Below are 26,326 nucleotides of genomic sequence, written 5' to 3'. Positions count from 1 at the left end.
GTGATTCTTACACATAACTAGGTTTGGAAATTACACAACTGACTCCACAAAGAGCTGATTCCAGGGAAAGTCACTTTAATAACTGGTGTCTACGTTTGATGGATCAACAATCCCCTCTGCCCTATTCTTCATGTAATCAGAGTCAGTGTCTGAGGCTGGCAGCTCCTTCCCTTTGCTCTCTTGCCTGCTGTCCCTGTGCTCTTCACCTCTGAACCATCAACGATCCCGCTTCCCACCATGCATATGACTGCCGATCTCTTCGCTTCCAACAGCCTTCACCCTGGACCTGGACCATCTACCTGCCCTCAGCCTCCACCCAATGCCCCCAGGGCACTGAGTGAGCATCCTTTCTCTCTGCTGCCACCACATGGAGATCCTTGCCATCTGTCCCCATTCCTTGGCCTCACCTCCCTCTTGCAGAGGGAGAAATGCTTTCCCTTCCTTCCGTCCAGCTCCCTTAGAGGGAGATCTCACTTCTCTCTTTTAGAGAGGTTCTTGGGGTTTAAATGATACATTCACTTTTCGATAAATAATGATTCAGTGCCTGTGATGGCCACATGCTCTTTTGGGTGCTGGCAATAAAACGGCAAATAACAAAGGCGAAGTCCTTGCTCTCAGAAAGCTTGTATTCTAGCTCGAGGAGGCAGATGATAAAGATCATTTCAGAGAGTGGTTCAGGGGTATGAAGAAAATAAAACCAGGCAAAAGTAATGAGAAACATAAATTGGTGGTCAGATTTAAAGAAATAACATCTTTAAAGATGTTTAAAGAAATAACATCTGAGCTGAGACTCAAAAGACAAAGAGTGAGCCAAAGATCTGGGGGAGAGCATTCGAGGCATGGAGAAAAGCATATACAAAGGCCCTGGGGTGGGAATGAGCTTGGTGTGTTTGCAAAATTCAAAGGTCAGGGTTGCTGCTGTGAGGAGAAGGAGAAGAAAGAAAAGGAGGAAAAGAAAATGAAGAAGGAGAAGAAGAAAAGGAGGAAGGGGGGAAGACGAAGAGCATCAGAAGAGCTTCCTGTAGCACCCAGAATCCCCATTCAGTTCTTCCCGCCTGCCTGAGTCTGCCCACCTCCCCACACTCCCATCCCCCACACACAATATTTTGTGCTCGCAGCCCTTCCCTGTCCTTCTCCCTCTCACCTAGTCTGTGTTTGCAAATATCTGAACCACAACTGTAGACAGGATTCAAGTTATTTCCCGTGGGTCTCCTAGACCTCAGCAAATCAGTGGATGTGAGCAGGCCCCTGTTTAAAGTTTCCCTCAACTTTTCATGGCAGTTTTGAATAGTCTGTTAAAGTTAGAAGCCTTGTCTATGTAGAGCTCACAAAGGTCTTCTTGTGGTGCTACCTAAATCCTTACCTTTCCTATCCTAGCCTCAACTCCAGCCCAGCCAAGACACCTAGTAAAAATGAGCTGGCTAGCCACACAGAAAGCTTTACGTGACGTAGTGAGCTCTCTGCCACTGTAGGTGCTCCAGAGAGGTGCATATGACAGGAACCAGACACAACTGCACACCATCAGAGAAAAAACAGAGAAAGGAAATAATACTTGAGATCATATGGGCCACTTGCCACTGTATTCAATACACGCATGCGTGTGCGAGTGTGACAGTCACGAGCTGTGACCCTGGGTTCCCTTAGTCCATCAGATAGTATTTCGTACTTGTCATGTCAGTGTTTAAGGACCAACAAACCAATGGTTTTATCTAGTATTCAACTGAGGAAACACTGGTCTCTTCCAATGCTGGGGGGAGAAATAGAAGTGCTGGACTTATTGAGAAATGTCAGTTTGTTTCTATTCCCCACTAACAAAACTATCTGCTGGGGCACATAAATAAGGCTAGATTGAATTTAGTATCCATGTGATTGTTTATGTAAAATTGCAAAGGATTTTTAAGGAATAATTTTGACTTATGTGATTTTTGCTTTCCATAGTGCCTCTTGACTCTAACCCTCAAGTAATGTGGGACTCCTCTCTTGAAAAAGAATATATATATATATATATACACATATATATTCAGTTAATATGTATTAACTGAATCACTTTGCTGTATACCTGAAACTAACACAACATTGTAAATCAACTATACTTCAATTTAAAAATTTTTGATCTCAGCAAATTTAGTAAATTCCACAGCAGATTAAAAGCACTTATTTTAAACTAATCTTAATAAAACAATGCATGATCAATGGGATCTGATTTGGGGGAATTTATCTATTCACTAAGAGAATGAGAATGATAGTCTTCATTAAGACTTTAAAACTAAAAAAGAATGGGACTCCTCCGTAAAATTATTTCTTTCTCATTCTAAATGTATATCCCAGTGAGGTTTTTTCTTTTCTCTTAATTTCTTTCTTCTCCTTCCCCTCCTTTCTCTCCTCCTCCTTCTTCCCCCTCTTTTCCTTTTTCCTCTCCCTCTCTTGCATTTTCTTGCTTTATCCACTTCTTCCTTCATTCCTTCCCTTCCCTGCTGCTTCCTTGAGGAAGGGTTAGACAGAGGAAGAGGGTGAGACAGAGCAGGCTACTCGGACACACTGGCCCCTTATTTCTCCTCAGTATGAACCCTATCAACACACCACACACGCGCGTGCGTGCACACACACCTACATCAACACTTCTTCCCCTACTGATTCATTTAGCAGGAATATCAACTCACGTGCTGTTGAGAAGACCCACCTAGACCACCTATCACGGAGAAAGAGAACATGAAACATTGTTTTTACATGACTATGCATTAAAACATGTGACAGAGACGGCTAACTGCCCCTCCAAATCCATTTTCACCTTCATCCTTTTGAAAAATAAATCCCTCCCCAAAGTTTTCACTGGGCATGTGGCTGCCCAGCTAAATGCTATCTTTCCCAGGCTCCCTTGCATATAGGTGTGGCCATGGGACCAAATTCCTAGCAAAGGAGTGTGTTTGAAAGTGCTAGCTGTGATTTCTGGGTCACATCAGTAAAAGAAAGCTGCTTGCCTCCACTTCCTTTCCCCTCTGCATGCTGACTGGAACTCAGATGTGTTGGTAGTGAGCTGGCTGTCACCATGCTGATGAGGACAACTCCCAAGAACAGTGCTGTCCAATAGAAATAAGCTCAAGCCAGGGGAAATTCATTTTACTTGTTAACAAGTAGCCGGTAGGAATAAATGTAAAACAAGTAAAATTAATTTTAACAATATATTTTATGTAGCCTACTATATACAATTATAACTTCAACATGTAATCAATGTAAAATATTATTAATGAGAAGCTTCTTTTTTCATACTAATTATTCAACAACCAGTGTGCATCTTACGCTTACAGCACAACTCAGTTTGGACGAGCCACATTTCAGGTACTGTGACTTGTCACTCTGTGACTGCAGAGCGCTAGAAGATGGTAGAGCAACAAGATGGAAGGAACCTGGGGTACTGATTGACCTTGTGGAACAAGCCACCCATCATCTTGGATTTCCCATTTATCTCTTGTTTAAAACACTGTATTTTGGGGTCTCTTGGTAACATGAGCTTAGCCTGTATCCTGACTAATACAAGATGGTAAGTGTTTTTTTTTTCCCTGCAGAAATTGGTATCGACCTACATCTGACGTTCTGTATAACAAGCTAATGGCATGTTTGTAAACATATCAGCCATTATAGCCCATTGTTCCAGTTGAGTCAGCCAGCTGGAATGGAACAACTTAACTGTGTATGGGAAGTACTCAAGTTTTAAACCTTGAAAAATTCCAACTTTTATGCTTTCATTTTATTGTATGTTGTTTATTTTTGGTTTCATAAAACTCAAAGCAACAATCCCCACAACTATTAAGCATGTAGATATGCATGCATCTTTTAATTTTTATTATCTATTTGAACTAAATATTTATGAAAAGGGAGCACAAGTTAAAAAATTAAAGTTACCTAATAAAAAAAGAAAAGAGGAGAGGTGGGGGGTCACTGATAATTAATTACAGTTAATCATCAGCAGTGCTTAATTAAAAGAAAACACTAGATAAGAAATAGTTTATTTAAAAGACCTTATCCAGCCTAAATTTTTCAGATTCTACATGTATACTTTTCAAACATATAATTTTACAGGCATATAATATCTGCATATAAAAACAAAACAACAGTCAAATTAGGGTTTTTTATTTTCAATTTGTTTCTGTTTCCCCACAAACAAAAGGAATTGGCTAAAGATTGGCAAGGTTCTTCGTGTTTCTAAATTAATCTTCTGGTTTATGGGGAAATGCAACACTGAAGTCTATAAAAAGAAAATGTAAATACGGACCCATCACTTCATATTTTGTGTCCCAAGATATGTCAATTATTATTTTTTTAAAAAAAATTTTATTTTATTTTTGGCTGCATTGGGTCTCCATTGCTGCGCGCGGGCTTTTCTCTAGTTGCGGCAAGCAGGGGCTTCTCATTGCGGTGGCTTCTCTTGTTGCGGAGCATGGGCTCTAAGCACATGGGCTCAGTAGTTGTGGCTCACGGGCTCAGTAGTTGTGGCTCACGGGCTCTAAAGCACAGGCTCAGTAGTTGTGGAGCATGGGCTTAGTTGCTCCGTGGCATGTGGGATCTTCCCAGACCAGGGACGGAACCTGTGTCCCCTGCATTGGCAGGTGGATTCTTAACCACTGTGCCACCAGGGAAGTCCTGTCAGTTATTATCTTGATTTGCTATTGCTGTTTTCCTTCAACAAAGACTCAACATCTAGAAGGCTGAGGGTAGCTGGGTGAATTCAATCTACTCCTAATTTATTTTATTGAGTCAGTGTAGAAGATTGGTTAAGAGCAGAGATTTAGGAGTTAGACATCCCTAAGTTTGTATCCTGACTCCACTGATTATAGCTGTGTGACCATGGGCAAGTTACTAAACCTCTCTGAGATTTAGTGTCCTCATCTATAAAATAAAAATAATAAACTGCCCCAAAGTACTGGAAGGAATAAGTGAGATGCGTAGGAAGTACTTAACACAATATCTCATCCAGTGCTAGCTGCCAAGTATTTTTCTATTTCCAAAATAAATAATGATCTCATAACATTACATATATATGTGTGTGTATGTGTATATATATATATATATATATATATATATATATCCTACTGTATGACAGTTTCTTTTGACATGGATTATTTCTAATTCTCATAGCTATGCTGTGGGCGGTGGGAGAAACAGCCTCATTTTACAGTTGGAGCAACTGTAGCTCAGAGAGGTAAAGCTGCCTGCCTGAGGTCACACAGTGAATGTGTGACTGAGCTGAAGTGGAAACAGACCCAGCCAACATCAAAGCCTGTGTTCATTCTACCAGGCGGAGATGGGACACTCTGGAACACACATTCTTATGGCAGTGTGAGCCCCAAAGAGAGACAAAAAGAAGGCAAAGCAGCTTTGGAGTTCTCCAAACCTCCCGGTTTAGAATAAATCCCTCAGTTATGCTTGAAGTTGGACAAGTTTTTGTAATCTCAACTGGACATTCTTTTCCCATCAAGTTCCTTGAAATTTCCCTTTAAAGAGCATCTAGGAAAAGCCACTCTCATTAGCCAGGGTCTGGCTTTATTTTCCTAATAAACAGACCTTTGGACAGACAAAAGAGTCTCTTTTATTTTCAATCAATCCTTGAACATTTCAGCTGATTTTCTTCTATTTGGCTTGAAATTGGGATCTGGGAATAGCTGGTCCTGCAAATTGTCCTCTTATAAGGGAAGCCCCTTGAGAATCCTCAACTTGTTATTTTTAATCACTGTAATCTCTTTTTCAAAGGAGGCCATGGTCAGAAACAGAGCAGGCCTTTCAGAGCTTTCTAAAGCACAATTATTGCAGAGGGAGGGGTATTGGGGGGAAGAGGGAGGGAGAGTAGAGAGATGTGGTGGGAGAGAGAAGGCAGTCAATATAGTACTAACAACTTGGAAAAAGGCTGAATCATCATCTCAACCGGATCCTGGCTGTTGAGAAGAAACCCCGTGTTTCAATATATTTCTTAATAGTGACCATTTTATTCCAGTCTAGAATACCTAAAGGATATGCTGGGGTGGGGGGCATGGAGAGCAGAAGCTCTTTGGGGATGAACTAGAATACTGAGGACAAATGTTTGCGGCAGGAAAACAAGGCATTGATTCCAACGATTGTGAGGGGCCCTAATTCAGGAAAAAATAAAACAGCAAACAGAACACCAGGGGAATGTTAATTTCCACAGCCCTAAGTCAGAATGTATTAGATTTACTTCTAATGTAACTATTCTAAGAAAGTATAAGCCAACAGAAAATGTCACAAACTAGGCCAGTGCCCTTTTCTTCCTAACTTTGAGTGGCAGAATCAGGTTTGCTAATCGCAGAGAATTTACTCAGAGGACCTTAGCATGGTTCCTGTAAGATCTTTCGTTCAGGATCTCTTAGTCACCAGAAAGGAGATAAGATGATTGCCCACCAATGGCCTGAGTCGGATGTCACAGTCCAAAGGCTAACTTTTTAGGCTGGAATAACCTGTAAGGTGAAAGCCTAGTGTTCCCCTCCCTACTAGCCCCAGTTTCCACCTGCTGGCAGTGGATAGATACTTGGGCAGTCATGGAACCTCTCTGTCAATGTGAATCCCAGATGCATCTCTGTCTCAGTGCTTGGACAAACTGGGAGGATTCAAGTGGGAAAAGAAACCCAGAAGGACTCGTGGCCTGCACAGCAGACTAGCCTGAATTACCCAAAAAAGAAATCCTCCCAGGACTTCCCTGGCGGTCCAGTGGTTAAGACTGTGACTCCCCACTTCCACTGCAGGGGGCACAGGTTCAATCCCTGGTCAGGGAATTAAGAATCCACTTGCCATGTAGCGCAACCAAAAAATTTAAAAAAGGAAAAAAGAAATCCTCCTGGTCCTAAACGAGGAATAGTCTAAGGCAAGCCTCATGATATGGAGAAATTATTCATTCATTCATTCAATTTCATGAGGACCGAGGTAACTGGCATTCACTGGTAGACTGGCTGAAAGGAGTGCTGAATAAACCTTTTTAAACACACACACACACACACACACACACACACACACACACACATACACACACACACACACACACACACACCCAGAAACCAATCTGACCAGGCACATCCCTCCATTATTAAACCATTAGGGCCCCATAGCCAACTCAAACTAGCACATACTGGGGGCCCGCTGTAGCTCAGGCATGCTCATCTTTAGGCACTCATTCACTCCCTGCAACCGCCCAGGGTGGTTGGATAATGAGCTGTTTTCAATAGCTGGGAAACACGTTCAGAGAAATTAAAGGACTTGCACAAGGTCACACAGCTACTAAACCCTGGTCCACCTGACTCCAGAGCCACCTCTTTCCCTGCCACGTGGAGCTGGGACAGTTTTCCTAGGGAACCCAGGCCCTCGGGTTGGGGGAGGGCTGAAGAGGCCAGCGGGGTTACGCCCACTTCCCTCCAGTCCACGGAGAGGACTGGCTGCTTCCCAGCTCGGAGAAGAGGCTGCGGCCGCTCGTAGGTTCGGCTCTCAGGGCAGCCCGGCCAACCCGCCGCCAGCTCCCCGGGGCTGGGCCGGGTGCCCTCCACCCCACCCCCACCCTGCCCGTCTCCGCGGAGTACCCAGCATCCCGCCGACCCGTGCCGGCTTGCAGGGGTTGCCGGCCAGCTGCTGAGCGCATCCACGTGCAGGCTATGCCGGGAAGCCCGCTCTGGGTAGCTCCAGGTGGAGAAAGTCGGGAACACGAACGCGGGAAAACGGAGGAAGCGTTCTGAGAAGGTTCTGGTCTCCTGTGTGGCCCGGGCGCCCGCTGACACTGCCCCAAACTTTCTCCAGTATTGTTCCCATTGCTTCTTCCCGAGATGCTTAGGAACCGGGCAAGTGGGGATGGAAGAGCACCCCACTCGGTGCCCCAAAGCCCCTCTCTTCCTGCTTGACCCTAGAATTGACTTTTGAAGGGGCAGGGGTGAAGGGACACGCGCCCTGTCACTCCCCGCCCGCGGGGCCCCGGTGAGGCCAGGCAGGCTTCTTTCCCTGCCCGACATCCTGGCTCGCGACTGGAGAAGGGCAGCTGCAGCATGGGGAAAAGATGTCTGGGGAGATGACCCGGCTGAAGAGAGGGGCGGTGGGCCCTGGGGATGGCGTAAGTGATCTTCAGGTCTGTGCGGGTCGAGCTGCCTGTCCTGCTTGGGAGGCGCTCACTTGCTTGGACATCCCCTCTCTGCGCTCCCGAAAGCCGGCTCTCAGCTGAGGAGCGTAGGAACGGCATCCCTGGGGCACTGAGACTTGGGGTTGCGGGAGCCAAGGTCCCGGCCCCCAGGGAGCAGGCTTCGGGAATCCGGGCTTCCCTTCCGTTTTCATCGGATTCCCTTTCCCTGTCCAAAACTACCTAGAGCTCCCTGTCCACTGGGAGCCTGTCCTAGAAATCCAGGGTCTTCTCCCTCGCCTGGAACCATCGGAGGATAATTTGGAGTTCTTTTCAGGGACCCTTCCGAAAAGCATCTGGCTCCTCTCCCCTCCTCCTCGTGCCCTGGGACCAGCTAAGGTAGAAACCGAAGTCCCTTCTCCTGTAGGGATCTGTCCGGGGAAGCTGGAGTGACCATCCCACTGGGGACCGGTCAGCGAGAAGCTGGTTTCCTTTCTTTCAGGGATGGGAGTGGGGAAAGCCGGAGTCACCACCTTGCCTGGGACCCGACTAAGAGAAGCCAGGGTCCGCTCCACTCCAGAGACGGATCTGGAGAAAGGCGAGTCTCCACTTCTCTCCTGGAGCCGGCGGGGGAAGAAGCCAGGTTCCCTCCCAGCCAGGCCAGAGTGACGCGTCGCTCCGCTACAGCCCATGCCCGGGAATCGCGCGTCAGACGTGGGGGCTGCATCTCCTGGCTGTGGCCCGCGACGGCCCCGGACACTGGCTCGGGTCTAAAAGGGCTGAGGGCATCCAGGACAGAAGGGCCCTTACCGGGCTGCGCCCGCACTGTGCGCCTGAGAACCGTGCGCCCTCCTCCCGCACCGCGCGGTCGGCGCCCTCCGGGGGCCGGGTCCCGCGCCCTCAACGCCACGCAGGGCCACTTACCGCGGTAGCTGGTTCCTGGCTTGTAGAAGTCAGGGTCGCCCTCCACACGGAGGCTGAACTCGGTGTAGCCCTCGCGCCGCGTGCCCTGGACGCGCAGGATGCGGCTGCAGTAGCCCTCCGACTTGGGCACTTTGTCCAGGGTCTCGTCGGAGAAGGCCAGCGCCGCGGCCAGAGGCAGCGCCAGGGCCAGCAGCGCTGGACTCCGGCTCAGTCTCAGGGACGCCGCGGATAGCCTCATCCTCGCGGGCCCCCAACTTTGTGCCTCGCCGCCGGCTCGCCACGCGACTCCTGCTCGAAGTGGTCCCCGTGGAAGCGCGACCTGCCAGAGCCCGGGCGGGGAGCGGAGCTCGGAGCCGGCGCTGGCGACCAGGAGACCTTGCCGCCTCGGCTTGGCGGCTGCCGAGCTGCGCTGCGCTGAGCTGAGCCGAGCAAGCCGAGCAGCGCGAGGAAGGGAGGGCGGCGGAGGAGGAGGAGGAGGAGGAGGAGGAGGAAGAGGGAGGGCTGATTTTGCCCAGATCCCCGAGCGCAGCGCTGTTTTGTTTCCGCGCTGGCGATTAGCGGCGGGGCCGTGTTTATTTTGCGACGCTGGATTCCCAGGGTCTGGCGAGGAAATCATAGGGTACAGAGACACTGCGGACTCTGTCCCACCACCAAGGAGGCTGCTGCCCCAACCCCCTGGACCCTGTGGAGGAGGGTGCTCCAAGGAGGGAAAGACTGAGAACTTTTGCTGCACACCTACTCTGTGTCTGGCAATATTCTGGGCGGTTTACTTACTATATCTGCTCACATTTTCCACTCTCGCTTCACACAATAAACGTGACATTACTTTCACTCATTTTATAGATGAGCAAACTGAGGCTTTCGGCCAGTTAAGGCAGGGTCAGATGCCATGGCTATCTGACTCTATTGCCCTTCTCTGACCTGGAACAGGTCAGACTGGAGGACGGAAAGGAACAGAATGATTCATCCATTGGGCCCAGTAGGCACAGTGCTATGGCCTATAATACCTTCGGAGATTCCTGAAAATGTTTTCTTTAAAATCAGAAGAAAAAAAAAAAACTTTAGGTCCAATAAAATATTTCATTATATAATATTTATTAATATATTTGTCTTTATACCTACAGAGTCATAAAATATAATGTTTACTGTTGTTTTATGAAGGGAGGAGCCCACGAAGACAAAAGTGCCTAAAGCCCATGGGAGTCCTCATAGAGCCCTGGAAAGGGGTTTTGAAAGTTTCAGAGAAAAGCCTGTGTTTTCTTGGCTTAGATTTTAGTTCAGGTTTCCAGTCCCCAGTGACAGATGTTTGGAGAGGAGATGAACCTAAGGGCTCACTGGGCAGAGCCTCAGGCTCAACCCCAAAGCCAGACGGGAGAAGGCCAGGTGCAGGAATCTCTCCCAGTGTTCCTCTGGGCACCGACTCGAATCAAACATTAGTGCTGTCGCTCACCCACTGTGAGACTTGAGCAGGTTATTTAAGCTCTCCAAGCTTCAGTTTCATGCTCAGAAAGGGTGCATGTATGCCTCTGGGCTAATACACCCTTCCTCTAGAGGATGCTAGAGTTAAATGAAATGACCTATGTAAAGTACTGGGCCTGGTCTCCAGTGTCTCCCTACACCCACCCCCAAGCTCAACGGGTGGGTCGGGCTGGCCCTGGGTAGCACAGTAGCGGAAACCAAGGCCACTTTGGGGATGCCTTAATGCCTCTGCCTCCCCTCAGTGTGCACAAGCATCCCAAGTGCTCTCAGAAGCTTCGGTTACTGCACCCCCTCCTTCCCCTGGACTGTCAACACGCTTCAAGAGCCTGCATTTAAAAAGCAATCTCCTTTGCTTTCCTTTGACGCCAGGAACAAACAGCCCAGAGGAGCCATCTGCATAGGAGGGCTCCATTCCTCCTCGCCTGCCCTCAGTCCTTGTGCTGGGACTCTCACTGCCACTATTAACTGGGCGCCTTCTCTCAGAGGTCCTCTGACAGTGCCCCTTTGCAGAAGGCAATTATGCTCTTTTCTTGGCCTGACCCTCCTCGACGGTCAGCGGCACCTGCTCCAGCTACCAGCCTTCCTTTATGGAGGTTACATTCAGAGAGATTCACCTCTGTGTCCTGAGTGAATTATCTCCAGTATGACCGGACTGGCTCAGGGCTCACATAGACTCCATGGTGCACAGTCCCATGCATCCAGCAAGCTTTCCTTGAGTATAGATTTGGGGCCAAGTCTGTGCTGAGTAGTGGGTACCAGAGGGGACAAACATTCATTCATTCATTCATTCATTCATGTCCAATGCCCTCCATGTGCTCAGCACTGGGACGCTGGACAAATAAACTACTTGCCTTAGTGGATCTTACAATCTGGGGCAGAGGCAAATATTAAATACATAGTTACACGAATCTTTTCCAATCATAACAGTGATATATATGCTACAAACTAAGCTGTTCATGAGAGTGTACCCGATCTTATCTCAGAGGACAGGAAACTAGAGATAAATAAAATGTGGCTCCTGTCTTCACGGAGCTTATTTTACAACCAATAGCTCAATTATGTGTTCTTGAAAGTCTTTTCATCTAAATCAGCATATTCAAATCTAACAGGGAGGTGAGCAGAACACAGCAGGGAGGGACAGAATAGTTAATTCCTCATTCAACATTGACAGGAAAACCATGTGATGTAGGAGGCCCCCTCCTCTCTGCTATTTTCCAGATAAGGAACCTATAAAATTTACCTGTCTGGGTGTCACAGCTAGTAAGGGGAGAAAGAACCAGGATTCAAAACAGTCCTCACCAACACTAAAATAGGGTTCTTCCCTCTACGCAGTGGTGACCCCACCATCTGGGCCATGACAGCCCATGGATCTGTAATCCCACTACCGGAGTTAAACTTCCCTAACCCAGCTCTACTGTCACATCAGAATGCTGCTTTCTCTCCACACATCCAATCCGTCACGAAATCACTAGCTTCCAACTCCTTGAATCTGTTCACTTCTCCCCAACTCCTCTGCCACCGCATCAGTCTGAGTTGTCATCATCTCTCAGCCTCCTAATTGGGCTGCCCACATCTACTCTTACTCTCCCTCCAATCCATCTTCTGAGCTGAAGACTGAGTGATCCTTTTTAAAATGCAGATTTGAACGTCAATCCCGAGGTTAAAATCCTTTTTCAGTGGCTTTTCAGAGCTCTCAGAACAAAGAATCTTTAACATGGCCTCTGAGGTCCTGTTTGACCCGCCTTTGAAGACCATGTACCCCTTTTCTCATGGGCTCCGGCCACCACGGCTTTTCCATTTTATGAACTTTTGCCTGTGCGGTTCTCTCTGCCTGGAATCCAGTGCTTTCGTCTCTGCCAACCCCCACCCTCTCCCAGCCAACTCCTATGCACCCTTCAGATCTCAGTGCAAAACTGCTTCCCCAGAGAAGTCCTTCCTGATTTCCAAGAATAGGTCCTGCCTCTCTTTATATGCTCTCCTGGAACTTGATATCTTTCTCTTAATAGTCTCAAGATTTATAATTACCTATTCACTTTTAGGTCTGATTTTTACATTTTGTATTTGTTCAGTGTCTGTCTCCATCACTAGATTCCAAGCTCCATAAGGGGAGGGACTGTCTCTGGGAATCACCACTGTATCCTCCATGCATATCACGGTGCCTGGCTCCATAAGTATCTGTTCTATGAATAAAACGTCTTTAACAGCCTCCCAGGACCCTGTGATGCAGCCCAAGTTCTTCAAGTGACCTTCAAGGCCCTCTATGATCTGGTCATAGATCCCAGACTGAGCTCCCAGTGCTTCCCAGCTGGGTTCCCTGTGTCCCGCACTTTCATACTTGACTTGGCACCTTTGCTTATAGCTTTCCCATCACCTAGGATGTCCTCCCTCCTTCTGCCCATTTAAATTCTCTTCTCCTCCGTGGGATGAGATCTTGCAGTCTCTCCTCTGGACTTCAGTAGAACTTGTGAGAAGAAAGTTTCTTATTTTGACTATTGTGTTTGGTGGACTGTCATGAACTGTCTTGTATGTCTGTGTCTCATCTCCTTAGTAATGAATCCAGTTTACTTTGTTTAACTTCCCGTTCATATGTTTTGTTTTGTTGTAAAATACACCGGACTTCAAGAAATCTCTTTCCAGTTTTGTAGCCTAAGGCAGAGCTAATGTTAGTTGCTAGGGTGTTGCTAGGGAAAGTCATTTAGCCAGGGCAGATAATTAACTTTATCAGTGTGTGTGGGTAGGTCACAGAAGAGAAGACCTGGGGGCTCCACTTCTCTAAGAAAAAAAAAATTCCTTTGATTGGTAAGAGGTGAGATCAGCCTCTTTTTTTTTTTTTTTTTTTGGTGGTTGTTTTTGTTGTTCTTTTAAGAGAGAAGGGAAAAAGAAGTTTCTAGATTATTGTTTTTGAGTATGGTCATTGAAACACAAGCATCAGATGTTTGCCTCAAATGCAAATTCCAAAACCCCATCCAAGACCTATTGAATCTGCACTTTGAACAAATTCAAACTACAGTTTAGGGAACCGCAGCTTATAATTCAGACTTGAGGTGCAAGGCTTCCGTCTGGCTTTCCCACTTTTTGGCTGTGAAGCTGAGAGGTCTTGGGAGCTCACAGGTTCTGTCTAAAGTGTTATATACAAAATTGGGAACAGTAATAATCATCCTGCCTACCTCCTGGGGGTTTGAGAAATAAACAAGTAATTGAGATAACAATTTATAAACTTCAGTGATTCACCAAAAAAAAACTAGTTAGCATTGTTACTCTTATTTTATTAATTTAGAACAAGAATCCAGAAATATTACCTCTTTGTTTCCATAACTCAGAGTTGTACTCAGAAGTTTTATGGGAAGGGGTTTTTAGAAAAAGAAAGCAGATGGACAATGAATGAAGTCGAATTGCACTGAACAATCTATCTGTGATCTGCCTGGAAGCTGTCCACCAGGGACCCAGTAAGCTCTGAGACTAAGTTATGGAAGGTGAATATAAAAGTACAATTTTTAAGAATTCTAAAAGCAAAAGACATTAAGTGAAGAGGTATTATCCAGCACCTGTTATATTCTAGGCATTGGCCAAATCATATATAATCACACTACCTTTGGAATTCTGAAGCTGATTGGGTCCATCCTACAACTCCACCCAAGGTATGAGTTCCTCCATTCACCTCATCTCTCCAGTCCTTTGGTCTCCATTCAGTTCTACCCTTCCCTCTACTCTCTGGAGCATTTCTCTACCTATTTTACACTGCCTCACCCAGATCAGCATCCTAGAATAGCCTTCAAAAGTCCCTCTTACCTGAAAGCTCACGGCACCCAATTTACACTCCTTCATCCTCCCTCATCCTACTTCCTTCATCTATAACCTCACGTCACTCCCTGCAGCCACAAAGAACTCTGCAAGTGGCTCACTGGCTTCCTGCCCATCCTAACTCATACTGCAGTCTTGGGAGACTAGAGAGTCTGTACTGATACTCAGCCATCCCTCTAACCTCCTCTATTCCAGAGAGCTTGGGTCTTTCCATATCAGCAGCCCTCCCCTGCAGAAACCATCCTCAGCTTTGGAAATACTGGCTCCCAATGGTCCTCTCTCATTCCACTCCCAGCTGTCCCACTGCCTCACCCCCTTGCATTGACCCCTGTGTCATTGAGACCTGCAATTGCTTAGTCAGTTCGGATTTTCCCAGCCCATCTTGTCAGTTCCTTCCCCACCCAGTTTGGACACTATGCTTAACCATTTGAACCATATCCTCACGAACACTCTTCATTAGGTCGCCTCTTTTATTTTGCTACCTCCTAACTAACCCCCAACCCTAGATCAACTAAGCAGAACAATGGAACTATCCCGACTTCTGATTTCTGCTGCAGAAAACCTGGTAACTGCCAACTGCATTACTACAAACTCATGAATTCTACTCTTTTTTTTATTTTTTTATTTTTTTTTATTTTTTGCGGTATTTGGGCCTCTCACTGCTGTGGGCTCTCCCGTTGCGGAGCACAGGCTCCGGACGTACAGGCTCAGCGGCCATGGCTCACAGGCCCAGCCGCTCCGCGGCATGTGGGGTCTTCCCGGACCGGGGCACGAACCCGTGTCCCCTGCATCGGCAGGTGGACTCTCAACCACTGCGCCACCAGGGAAGCCCTCTCCTGCTCTTACGTAGTCCAGTTTCCCTTCCTGTCCGCATCCTCACCCTGCAGACCTGGGGAGTCTCCCCCATCCTGGGATGGGAGGAGTGGGTTGAGGTGGCACTGGGCATGACACTGGACCTTTCCCCTCCCTCCTCGCCCTCTCCAGCTGTTCTCTCACTATGCTTCAGAGGCAGACTTTTGAAAGAGTTGTTCTCCCTTGTTGTCTTTGCCCCCTCAGTTTCCGTTCGTTTTTCCTTGCAGTAAACTTTGGGAACAGTTCACGAGTCTTTATTGAAACTGCTCCAACAGAGGTCACCTAAGACCTCTTAATCCTCATAGCCACTGTGTGAACTGAAATAGACAAAAGCCATCCGTAAGGTCCCTATCATTGCACAGCTGAAAGGAAGCTTACCACTGGAAGAAGTGAAGGAGAATTGAGCAGTGGGAGCATCTTCTAAGATGCAGACTGGAGATGTCTCAGTCTCCCTGCTTTGGGTTTATAGATTAGAGAGAGCATCGTGTCTGAATGCCATACAGCCTATGCCAGGTACAGATATGGACAGCTCCCAAGAACAAGCTCTTGCAAATCCAGCCATGTCCAGAATGTGGACACAGCCCACATTTCCCCTGTGGTTTGCTTGCTATTAATCTAGCAACCCCGACCAAACGCAGCCACCTTTTTGAAATTCTGGAACTTCACCACATGACCATGGCACACTACTGCCACCCAGTGACAGTAAACGGAACACGCAGTAATATTCAGTAAGGCACTCTCCAGGCACTCTTAAGGTCACCTCCTTGGGCCTATTATAGACTAGATTGTTTGTTCTTTGAAAAAGAGTCACTGAGTTTTCCACTGTGTTTAGAATACAGTGTCTGAAGGAAATATGTATTTCATGAATTTTTGTGATATTCAATCCTTTCATTCAACAAACATTTATTGATAAACTGGGAGGCAAGTTTTACAGAGACAAGACATAATTCCTGCCTTCAAAAAGCTGCAGAGAGAGATAAAGCAGATATTTGTAAGTTGAAAAATCAGATAGTATTAATGAAAGCACAGAGCAGAGTGACTAATTCTGCTTGGGTGAGGGCCCAGGAAAAGGTAACATTTGAAAAGGCACTCAACACCTTCTTGAAAGACAGATAAGAACTTGCCAATTGGAAAAGGGGAATAGGTATTCTAGCAGGGGGAATAGCTAGTACAAAGGCAGAGAGGTGTGAAAAGGCAGGAGGTGTCCTTGAGGTGATAGAATGACCTTTTCAGTGGCACCATATAAAGATGAACTGTCAGTGATGAGTCTGGGGGCACGGATATATGCTAAAAGGCTTTAACAGCAGTCCAGAGGAGGGCCATGCACTAAAGGCTCAAGAGGAAGGAATGACCTGGAATGTTGTTGAGGAAGTAGGGTGAATAGGGCTCCATGCACGGGGATGTGCAGGAGGGGAGAAGGGAGTCAACGATGACTTTGAGCGCTCTCACATGAGCCATGGGGGTGAGGGGTATCACTGGTGGTATAACTTCCTGAGATAATGAACTCAAGAAGAGAAGCCATGGGCGATGGTGTGAGATGATATACATTCAATTGTGGGTATGTTTCCATGTGCTGCAAATAAAAAAAGGCCTTCTCTGCCTTCCAGTTATGTGTGGCCCAAGTTTTGCACCTCTCCCAATCTGGAAAATATAACTGCTGAAGTGTCAGTTGCATCCAACTGTTACTTCATATACACAACCCAAAGAGCTAGGACCTGTTAAAAAAAAAAAAAAAAAAAAAGTCCCCAGAACATAATTCAGCTCCCAAATTATTTCTCTTAGAAAATTGGAACCAAGTCTGTTGGTCTGAGCATTAAGAGGGAGTAAGAATAAAATACATTTTATTCATTTATCAGATTGTGGCGACACTGACAATTCTGAGGCCTTTATTGAGTCCCTAAAGGACAGGAGGGCACACCTCTTACCTCTAAAGGGCTGTAATAATCGCAGCAGACAGTCGTAACATGATTACTATGAGCCAGGGAGTGGTGATCTAAATGCTTCACATGTATAGACTCATGTAATCCTCATAGCAACCTGGATAATTTTATTACCCCCATTTTGCAGATGAGTAAACTGAGGCACAGAGAGATTAGGCGACTAGCTTGCCCAAGGTCACAATCTATTTGAGAGCCCATGAAGATCTACAAGAGACATTTCAGGGCCAATTAAGAACCAAGACAAATGGTCTCTGTGTTCCTTGCCCAGTGGGAGAAATTCCCACAGGTTTGAGGGGTCCAAAAGTTTCAGGGAAACAGTGAGACCTGATGGAGGGGTCAGATTTGTAGAGATGAGGGAGAAAGGCACCCTGAGTAGCACTGACTGTAAGAGCATGGAACAGTGGCGGAGTAATGAGGGGGCTACCTCGTCTGGAGCAGAAGGTTTGTGGCAGGGAATCACGGGGGAAGCTGCTGTGACAAGAGCAGAATTGCGATGAGCCTGTAGTATCGGAGTTTCTCCTGAGAAGTTTCAAATGTGAAATGAGTTTTCGTTGTCAGCCCAGTGCATTTAATACAGTGGTACAAGAGCCAGAATACAGAGTGCGTTCATTCCTCAAGCTCCATTAACTCGTTAAACTTACATTTCACTTTCGTCTCTGTTCCTTCATTCTTCTTAATAAGTCCTGGCATCTGGGATGCTGACCTTTTAGAAAGATTCTTGTGCTGACTGTCAGTCCCCTTCCCCATCCGTAAAAGCCCAGCTCAAATGGTATCTCCAAGAAGCCTTCACCAACACCCCAGGAAGGGTTCTCTCTCCTGTGTGCCTCAGGTTCCATGTGCCTAACCCCTGTAGCACTTATCACATGGAATCATCATTAATGTATACGTCTTGTTATCTCTCACAAGACCCCAGGGTCCTTAAAAGGCAGAATTGTTTGCTTTGTATCCCTAGTACCTTGCCCAGTGCCTGGCACATAGCAGACACTCAGTAAGTATCTGTTGAATGAATTAAAAAATGGATGAAGGAATGGATGAGTGACCACCACCATACTGGAAGGAATCTATAGGATTATCTTGTTCAAACATTTCTCTTTTGTGAACTCTATAAAACAAAGTATCTCCCGGGAACCTTAGTTGATATTACAGTAGCCTATTTATTTTTTGCCTTCATAACGCTCATCACAACCTGTAATTATCTGATGTACTTGTTGATTCTCTTAGCACAGTGTAAATTTCATGAGCGCAGGCACCATCTCTGTCCTGCCCACGATTGCATCTACAGCTCTTCCACAGAGCGTGACTCATAGTAAATGCTCTACAGATATTTGTTGAATAACAGAATGAATGTCACATCTCCAGTTAACTGTTCAAATTCTTTTTGGATCTCTCAAGTGAAGAAAAAGCCCTTCCCATTCTTTTATGCAACCTGGATAATTTTATTACCATTCTATTCCTAATTCTATTAGGAAAATTTTCTTTTTATTGAAATAAGAACTACTTCCCTAGGATCCTTCTAGAACAAGCCTAAGTCTCTTACAAGAAGCAGACCATGGTGAGTTTTAAATATGTCCACACATTTTTTGATATTTTTTTTCAGGAAGGAGAGTTTAATTTCCCTCCCTTTCAGGGTGAGCCAGACCCAGTGACCCGCTTCTAATGACTATAATAATACGGAAGTTATGGTATGTGGTTTCAGAAATGAGGTCATGAAAGGCACTGTGACTTTGTCCTTGCTGTCTTAATAGCTCATTCTGGAGGATGTTAACTGCCATGTCATGAGGACACTCGTGCAAGCCTGTGGAGAGACCTACATAACAGGAACTGAAACCTCCTGCCCTGTGAGTGAGCTGTCTTGGAAGTGAATTCTCCAGCCCCAGTCAAGCCTTTAGATGACTGCAGCCCCTACTGATATTCTGCCTGCTACCTCACAAGAGACCCCAAGATAGAGCTACCCAGTTAAGTAACTTGTGAATTTCCAACCTACAGAAACCGTAAGATAATAAATGTTGTTTTAAGACACTGAGTTTTGGTACAATTTGTTACACATCAACTGATAACTAATACATAGCTTTTAAAGTATTTTCTGAGAACTACAATGTTGTGCTCTTTTCTTCTCTTTTCCAGGTTAGACATGGTTTCTGAACCCCTCATCCTCCTATTCTCTCTCCCGAGGGCACATTACAGCTTGTCACAAACCATGAGAAAGGCTAGCACCCAAACTGAAAACAGGATTTAAGGTATGGCTGTGTTGCCCAAGAAGAATCTATATTCTCCCCATCTAAACATGGCCACATCACGCTATCAATTTACAATGACTTTTCCCCTCATTAGGAAAATTTTCAAACATACGAAAAAGTTGAAAGAACTTTACAATTAACACCCATATATCCACTACTAGATTCCACAATGAACATTTTACTACACTTGCTTTATCACAAATCCATCTATCACTCTACCATTCCATTAGTGTTTCTTATTTGTTTGGTGCATTTCCAAGTAAACTGAAGACATCCACATAGGTCTTTCAGCCAACCCAAATCTCCAAATCCTTTCTTACTTGCTCCCTCCCCCAACCTGCTTCATTCCCTATCTTGTGCTTGGACCTGAAATACAGTTCTTGTTTACATTTACTGGTGTGGAAAAGCAGAATGGCATAGGGAAAACAGAAGAGGTTTTGAAGGTAAATATGCCTGGGTAAGACTCTAGTTCTTTCACTTCCAGCTGTGTGATATTAGGCAAGTGACTCAACTTCTTGAACACTTGGTTCTTTTCATTTGTAAAATAAGGATGATAAGAAGACCTACATTGCAGGGCTTCCGTGGTGGCGCAGTGGTTGAGAGTCCGCCTGCCGATGCTGGGGAGACGGGTTCGTGCCCCGGTCCGGGAGGATCCCACATGCCACAGAGCGGCTGGGCCAGCGAGCCATGGCCGCTAAGCCTGCGCGTCCGGAGCCTGTGCTCCGCGACGGGAGAGGCCAAAACAGTGAGAGGCCCGCGTACCGCAAAAAAAAAAAAAAAAAAAAAAAAAAAAAAAAAGACCTACATTGCAGAGCTACTCAGAGGACAAGAGGTTACCTATGAAAAGCCTTTAATGTACTATCTGGCATGATGTATTAGATGTTTAATAAATGATAGCTAATATTATTTAGTCCACCATTCCTGCCCATATGCATAATTTTGGATTCTTACTCTGTCACACAGATTTACATCCTCAAGTCAGTAGACTCTATATAGGTCTGCTAGAAAATCCTCATCCCAGAAATTGATGTGGAGCACGACTGGGACAAAGATTGAATCTTTTTTTTTTTTTTTTAAACATCTTTATTGGAGTATAATTGCTTTACATCGTTGTGTTAGTTTCTGCTGTATAACAAAGTGAATCAGCTATGCGTATACTTACATCCCCATATCCCCTCCCTCTTGAGTCTCCCTCCCTGCCCCCAATCCCACCCCTCTAGGTGGTCACAAAGCACGGAGCTGATCTCCCTGTGCTATGCGGCTGCTTCCCACTAGCTATCTATTTTACATTTAGTAGTGTATATATGTCGGTGCCACTCTAGAGAATGGACTTAAGGACACAGGGAGGGGGAAGGGTAAGCTGGGATGAAGATTGAATCTTCTACCAGTAATAAATATTGTTATTGTTAATGTCTGATATTAATTAGCATAATACAATATAGTACTAATAGCTATTGCTTAGAGAGCTGACGTGAACTATTCATTAGCAGTCTTTTGAGTCTTTTTTTTTTACTTAAATAATTTCTTATTGTGGTAAAATACACATAACATAAAATTTACCATCCTAGCCATTTTTACGTGTGCAGTCCATGGTATTAAATACATTCACATTGTTGTGCAGCCACCACCACCATCCATCACCATAACTCTTTTCATCTTGTAAATCTGAAACTCTGTACCCATTAAACAAGAATTTCCCATTCTCCCCTCCCCCCAGCCCCTGGTAACCACCATTCTGCTTTCTGTCTCTATGGTTTTGACCACTCTGAGCACCTCATGTAAGTGGAATCATACACTATTTGTCTTTCTGGGACTGGCTTATTTCACTGAGCGTAATGTCCTCAAGGTTCATCCATGCTGTAGCATATCGCAGAATTTCCTTCCTTTTTTTAAGGCTGAACATTGTGTGCATGTACCACATTTTGTTTATCTATTCATCCTTCTATGGACAGGTGGGTCACTTCTACCTTTTGGCTGTTGTGAATCATGTTGCTACGAACATGGGTGTACAAATATCTCTTGGAGACCCTGCTTTCAGTTCTTTTAGACATATGTCCAGAAGTCTTTTGAGTCTTTTGACCAGTTATAAATCTACCCTACTCTACTGTCACACCAACCATATTTCTCCTTGTTATCTATAAGGACATTACAAGTGACTTCATTAAATGCCATGCTGACGATGAATGCATTTTCTACATCTCCCATCTTTCCTTTGTCTACCAGCCTAGTAATATTTTCGTTACAGAAAAGTTATCTGCGTGGAAGTTTCTTTGCAAACTCATGACGGTACCTAGTCATCAAGTCTCTCTTTTTTTTTTTTTTAAACATGCTTAAACCTGTTTCTTAGAAAATCTTTTTTTGGAGAAACTACTAGCTGTCTGACCAGTACCTTTCTCTCCTTCTTTACTGACAAATCCCTGGTCTTTTGGCAGGTGGGAGAAATGTGCCCAACTAAAAAACTACACTCTCCACTTGTTTCAGATACTAGTGGACCATCTGAGACATCCTGACCAATAAGATATAGGTGCAAGTTGCTGGGTAGAGTTTTGAGGGAAAGCCCCTTAAAGGTTTGGGCTGGGAGAGATGACAGAGTCGATTTGCTCTTGTCCTTCCCTTCCTTCTGCCTGGCACACAGAAACTTATGCTGGCCATGGAGGAGCCATCTTGGAACCACGGAGTGACAATGAGGGAAAGGCCAAGAGAATCTCAGAGAGTAAGTCCTGACATCCTTGAGCAGCTAAAGCGATGCCCGCCTTAGGACTGCTCATGTAATGAGAAAAATAGGTCTCCACATTGGTTAAACTACTCTTTTCGGGTTTCAATTACTAAGACAAATGTCATTCCTAGTGATACATCTGTCCTGGAATTCTGACCAAGATGAACACCACTGCTCTACAGTTTGAATACTCCATCTTCTTCCAAGATATAGAATCAAGATGCTATTTGATGATTTTCTGATTTCTACCACCACTGAATTCCCCACAATTCCACTGTCTAATGTGATCACTGCCAGTGATCTTGGTTGCAACTTATCTTCATGCCCAGGAAGGTAATTTGTTTAGTCCAGGAGAGTTGGCCTCATTTGGAGCAGGTCAGTTTTCCAATTTTTCTTGGACTTCAGGTCTCTTGTGCCAATATTGTTTTCACCCTCTTCAGTCCAATTAGCATTCTCATTGACAAAGACGGAAGCCAAGCAGAAAAGCAGCTCTGTTTTCTCTCTGTTGTCCACACTCTCCCCACCCTTCCTTCAGCCACAAATGCTTGGGCCCTGCACTTATTATCCTTCCAGACAAAAGAAAAGCCTGTTTTGTTAATCTTGACATTTCCTGCACATCTCTGCTCAGTTGGGTCTCCAAACTTCCTTACACAATTCCCAATATATGTTTGCAGATGGAAAGAATGTATCTAAGATATGAACAAACTAATGAATTCAATCAACCATGGAAATACAACAGGGAATGCTCAGTCACTCAGAGTGCAGGCATGGTTTGGGGTTTTGTTTCTTCTACATGTACAGTGTGGGCTGACTGCACTTCCTGACCATATTTTTGCAGTCACTATTCAGAAACCCTGGAGAGGAGGACATATTTGGAAAACAATTGACAAAAGCAGTGCCTGAATTTATTATTTCTTGGGACAAGCATCTCTCTGTCAGGCTAAATCCAAGTTCCTTCTCTGCTTTTGCCTTCTAACTAGTTTTCTAGGAGCAGAGGATGGTTCCCTCAAACCCAATCAGAAAACACTAAATGATCTGTTAAGCATTCTGTATTTTAAAGGTCCTCATAATCTCTAATTTCAGAAAGTACTTGTATTAAGCAGGGCTCTTTTTGTTGTGTGAAACAGAGCAGGGAATGACAAAACTTTTTCAGGTCATAAGTATTTTCAGCTTTACAGGTTGTATGGTCTCTGTAACAACTACTCAACTCTGCCATTATAGCATGAAAGCAGCAATGGACAATAAGAAAGCCAGTGAGTGTGGCTGTGTCCCAATAAAACTTTATTGATGGACACTAAAATTTGAATTTCATGTACAATTTCATGATTCATGAAATATTGTTCTTCTTTTGACTTTTTTCCTTTCTTTTTTAAATTAATTTTTATTGGGGTATAGTTGCTTTACAATGTTGTGTTAGTTTCTGCTGTACAGCAAAGTGAATCAGCTATACATATACATATATCCCCTCTCTTTCGGATTTCCTTCCCATTTAGGTCACCACAGAGCACTGAGTAGAGTTCCATGTGCTATACAGTATGTTCTCATTAGTTATCTATTTTATACACAGTATCAATAGTGTATATATGTCAATCCCAATCTCCCAATTCATCCCACCAGCCCCCATTCCCCCTTGGTATCCGTACGTTTGTTCTCTATGTCTGTGTCTCTATTTCTTCTTTGCAAATAGGACCGTCTATAACATTTTTCTAGATTCCACATATATGCATTAATATACGATATTTGTTTTTCTCTTTCTGACTTACTTCACTCTGTATGACAGTCTCTAGGTCCATCCACATCTCTGCAAGTGACCCAATTTCATTCCTTTTTATGGCTGAGTAATATTTCATTGTATATATGTACCAAATCTTCTTTATCCACTCCTCTGTTGATGGGCATTTAGGTTGCTTCCATGACCTGGCTATTGTAAATAGAGCTGCAATGAACACTGGGGTGCATGTGTCTTTCTGAATTATGGTTTTCTCTGGGTATATGCCCAGTAGTGGGATTGCTAGGTTATATGGTAGTTTTATTTTTTAGCTTTTTAAGGAACCTCCATACTGTTCTTCACAGTGGCTGTATCCATTTACATTCCCACCAACAGTGCAAGAGGGTTCCCTTTTCTCCACAGCATTTGTTGTTTGTAAATTTTCTGATGATGGTCATTCTGACCAGTGTGAAGTGATACCTTATTGTAGTTTTGATTTGCATTTCTCTAATAATTAGTGATGTTGAGTCTTTGACTTTTTTCAACATTTTAAGTTGCAAAAACTATTCTCAGCTTCTGAGGCAGGAAGTTGGATTTGACCCATAGGTCATAGTTTGCTGATCTCTGAAACAGAGATAACCTTAAGGCTCGTTCAAGAAAAGGGTTCCTTTCTATAAAGCTATAGCTAGAACTCATGGGAACTGGAAAAGAAAAGAGAAAGCGGTTAGGAACTCAGTCTACACTGTACCAGAGGGTCTCCCTCGTGGTTTCTCTGCATCGTTCAGCACTTCGATTCCTTCTCTAAGTCCAGCCAGCTACACTTCTGCACTCAGAACTTCGACAGGTAAATCAATAGGCAATCCAATATGGTGGGACAAGTGCAATGAAATTGCTTTGCATGAGGTGTTACGGGGCACAAAAGGAAGTTAGGAGAGCTCAAGAGAAAACTGAAGAAGAACATTGGTGATCAGAGGTTTGAGGAAGGTGTGGAAGGTTTAGAATGGTCTGTGTGGAGAGTGAGATAGGAATCAGACAGAACAAAAAACCTCCTCATATCACTGAAGGCCCAAGTGATGCTGAGAGTTTTAGCATTTGATGGGTGTATTAATTTGGTCGCCTTTGGCAACAAGTAATAGAGAATCTTCTCAAATCGGTTCAAGCACTGAGTTCACTAGAATGCAAGTGTCCTAAGTGCAGGAAATCTCTCCATCTTGTTCATCGCTCTGGCCCCAGTTTCTAGGACAATAACTGTTGCATAGTAGGCATCCAGTAAATATGTGTTGAATGAGCAAATGAATGACCTCTCATAGCTGGAAGTGAGCTCCAGGCTTGGTTAATGCAAGCTCATTGGCATCATAATGGATTCAAGTTCAAAAGTCTATCTTTCGGTGAGTGGGCTTTGGCTTCGGGCTAGTTTTTCATGGTTGCAAGATGGCCACTACAGTTCTGGTCATTATAACCTAGATCCCAAAATGCCCAACAGAATGAAAAGAAGCTATCTACTCCCTGAGTCTCTTTTTAAAAGAGTGGAAAAACCTTTTTCAGAAGTCTCAGCAAACTTCCCCTCAGTTCTGTTGGCCAGAAATGCATCACATACCAATGTCTAAATTAATCACTGGCAGGGCTAATGGTACCTCTCTGATCAGCTTAGATCCCCGGTTCCCCACTGTGAGTGATTTTGTGCCCCTACTCCCTGCCCACAAGGGGACACTGGGAATGTTTTGAGACATATTTGATTGTCATGATTGGGGTGAGGGTTGCCAATGGCACTTAGTAGGGAGAAGCCAGAAATGCGGCTAAACCACCCGAGAATGCAGAGGACAGACTCTACCATGAGAAAGAAGTATCCAACTCAAAATATCAGTAGCTCTGAGGTGGAGAAATTCTGGTTTAGGCCAATCAGAGTCTCCCCCTGGAACTGGGGTGGGAGCTACTTTCCTTAAAGCGTATGGCCAGGGAGGAGCAGGAAATCTGTATGAAGTCAGGGTTCTATAAGGCAGGAGGGAATAAAAAGGAGGTCAGGGATGGGGTAGAAATGGATGCTGGGTAGGCAATCAATTGAGTACACACCAGAGGGATTGATTGGATTTTCTAATTCAGCAGATGACCCAAGGAGCCTTTGGAAAGACTTTTTTTTTTTTTTTTTTAGAAATGCAGAACAAAGAGTTCCTGCCTTCTATAAACAAAATAGAGCTCCCACCTTTTTTGGACCAAATAAAAATTATAACCTGATGGCCATTCACCACTTCAATAAATATACATGTGGAAAATTAGGAGGAACTGATGTTCATAGATTGCCTACTGTGAGTGCCAGTGCCTGGATGTACAGTGTAAGATGTACAGAAGCCACGCCAGACACTTACACAGCTCACTCCATGTCATCCTCGCAACTACACAGCAAGGCATGCATTGTCATCTGTGTTTTACAGATGAGGCCCAGGGTGATCCCCCTATAAGTCAGAGAGCTAGTATTCTCCATCTCATTCTGCACTTGAAACACCTTCTCTGAGTTTAGGACAGGGCAGAAGATGCAGCACTTCCAGAAGGAGCACAGCTACAGAGGATGCCATG

General features: G+C 44.9%; 1 protein-coding gene across 1 annotated transcript in view; it reads right to left on the bottom strand.

The window, feature by feature from the left end:
• SPON1 (spondin 1) overlaps window positions 1-9,383 on the bottom strand; it is a 275,099-nt gene extending 265,716 nt beyond the window's left edge. Inside the window, exon 1 of the mRNA XM_082661256.1 lies at window positions 9,023-9,383. Within this exon, the coding sequence (XP_082517382.1) occupies window positions 9,023-9,260 (238 nt within the window). The 5' untranslated portion in view covers window positions 9,261-9,383. The remainder of the gene's footprint in view (window positions 1-9,022) is intronic.
• Between the last annotated feature and the right edge of the window lie 16,943 nt (window positions 9,384-26,326).

This window comes from Grampus griseus, assembly GCF_964374135.1.
Source record: "Grampus griseus genome assembly, chromosome: 8".
In the NCBI taxonomy this organism is placed as follows: Eukaryota; Metazoa; Chordata; class Mammalia; order Artiodactyla; family Delphinidae; genus Grampus; species Grampus griseus.
This window is presented reverse-complemented; position numbering and strand designations above follow the sequence as displayed.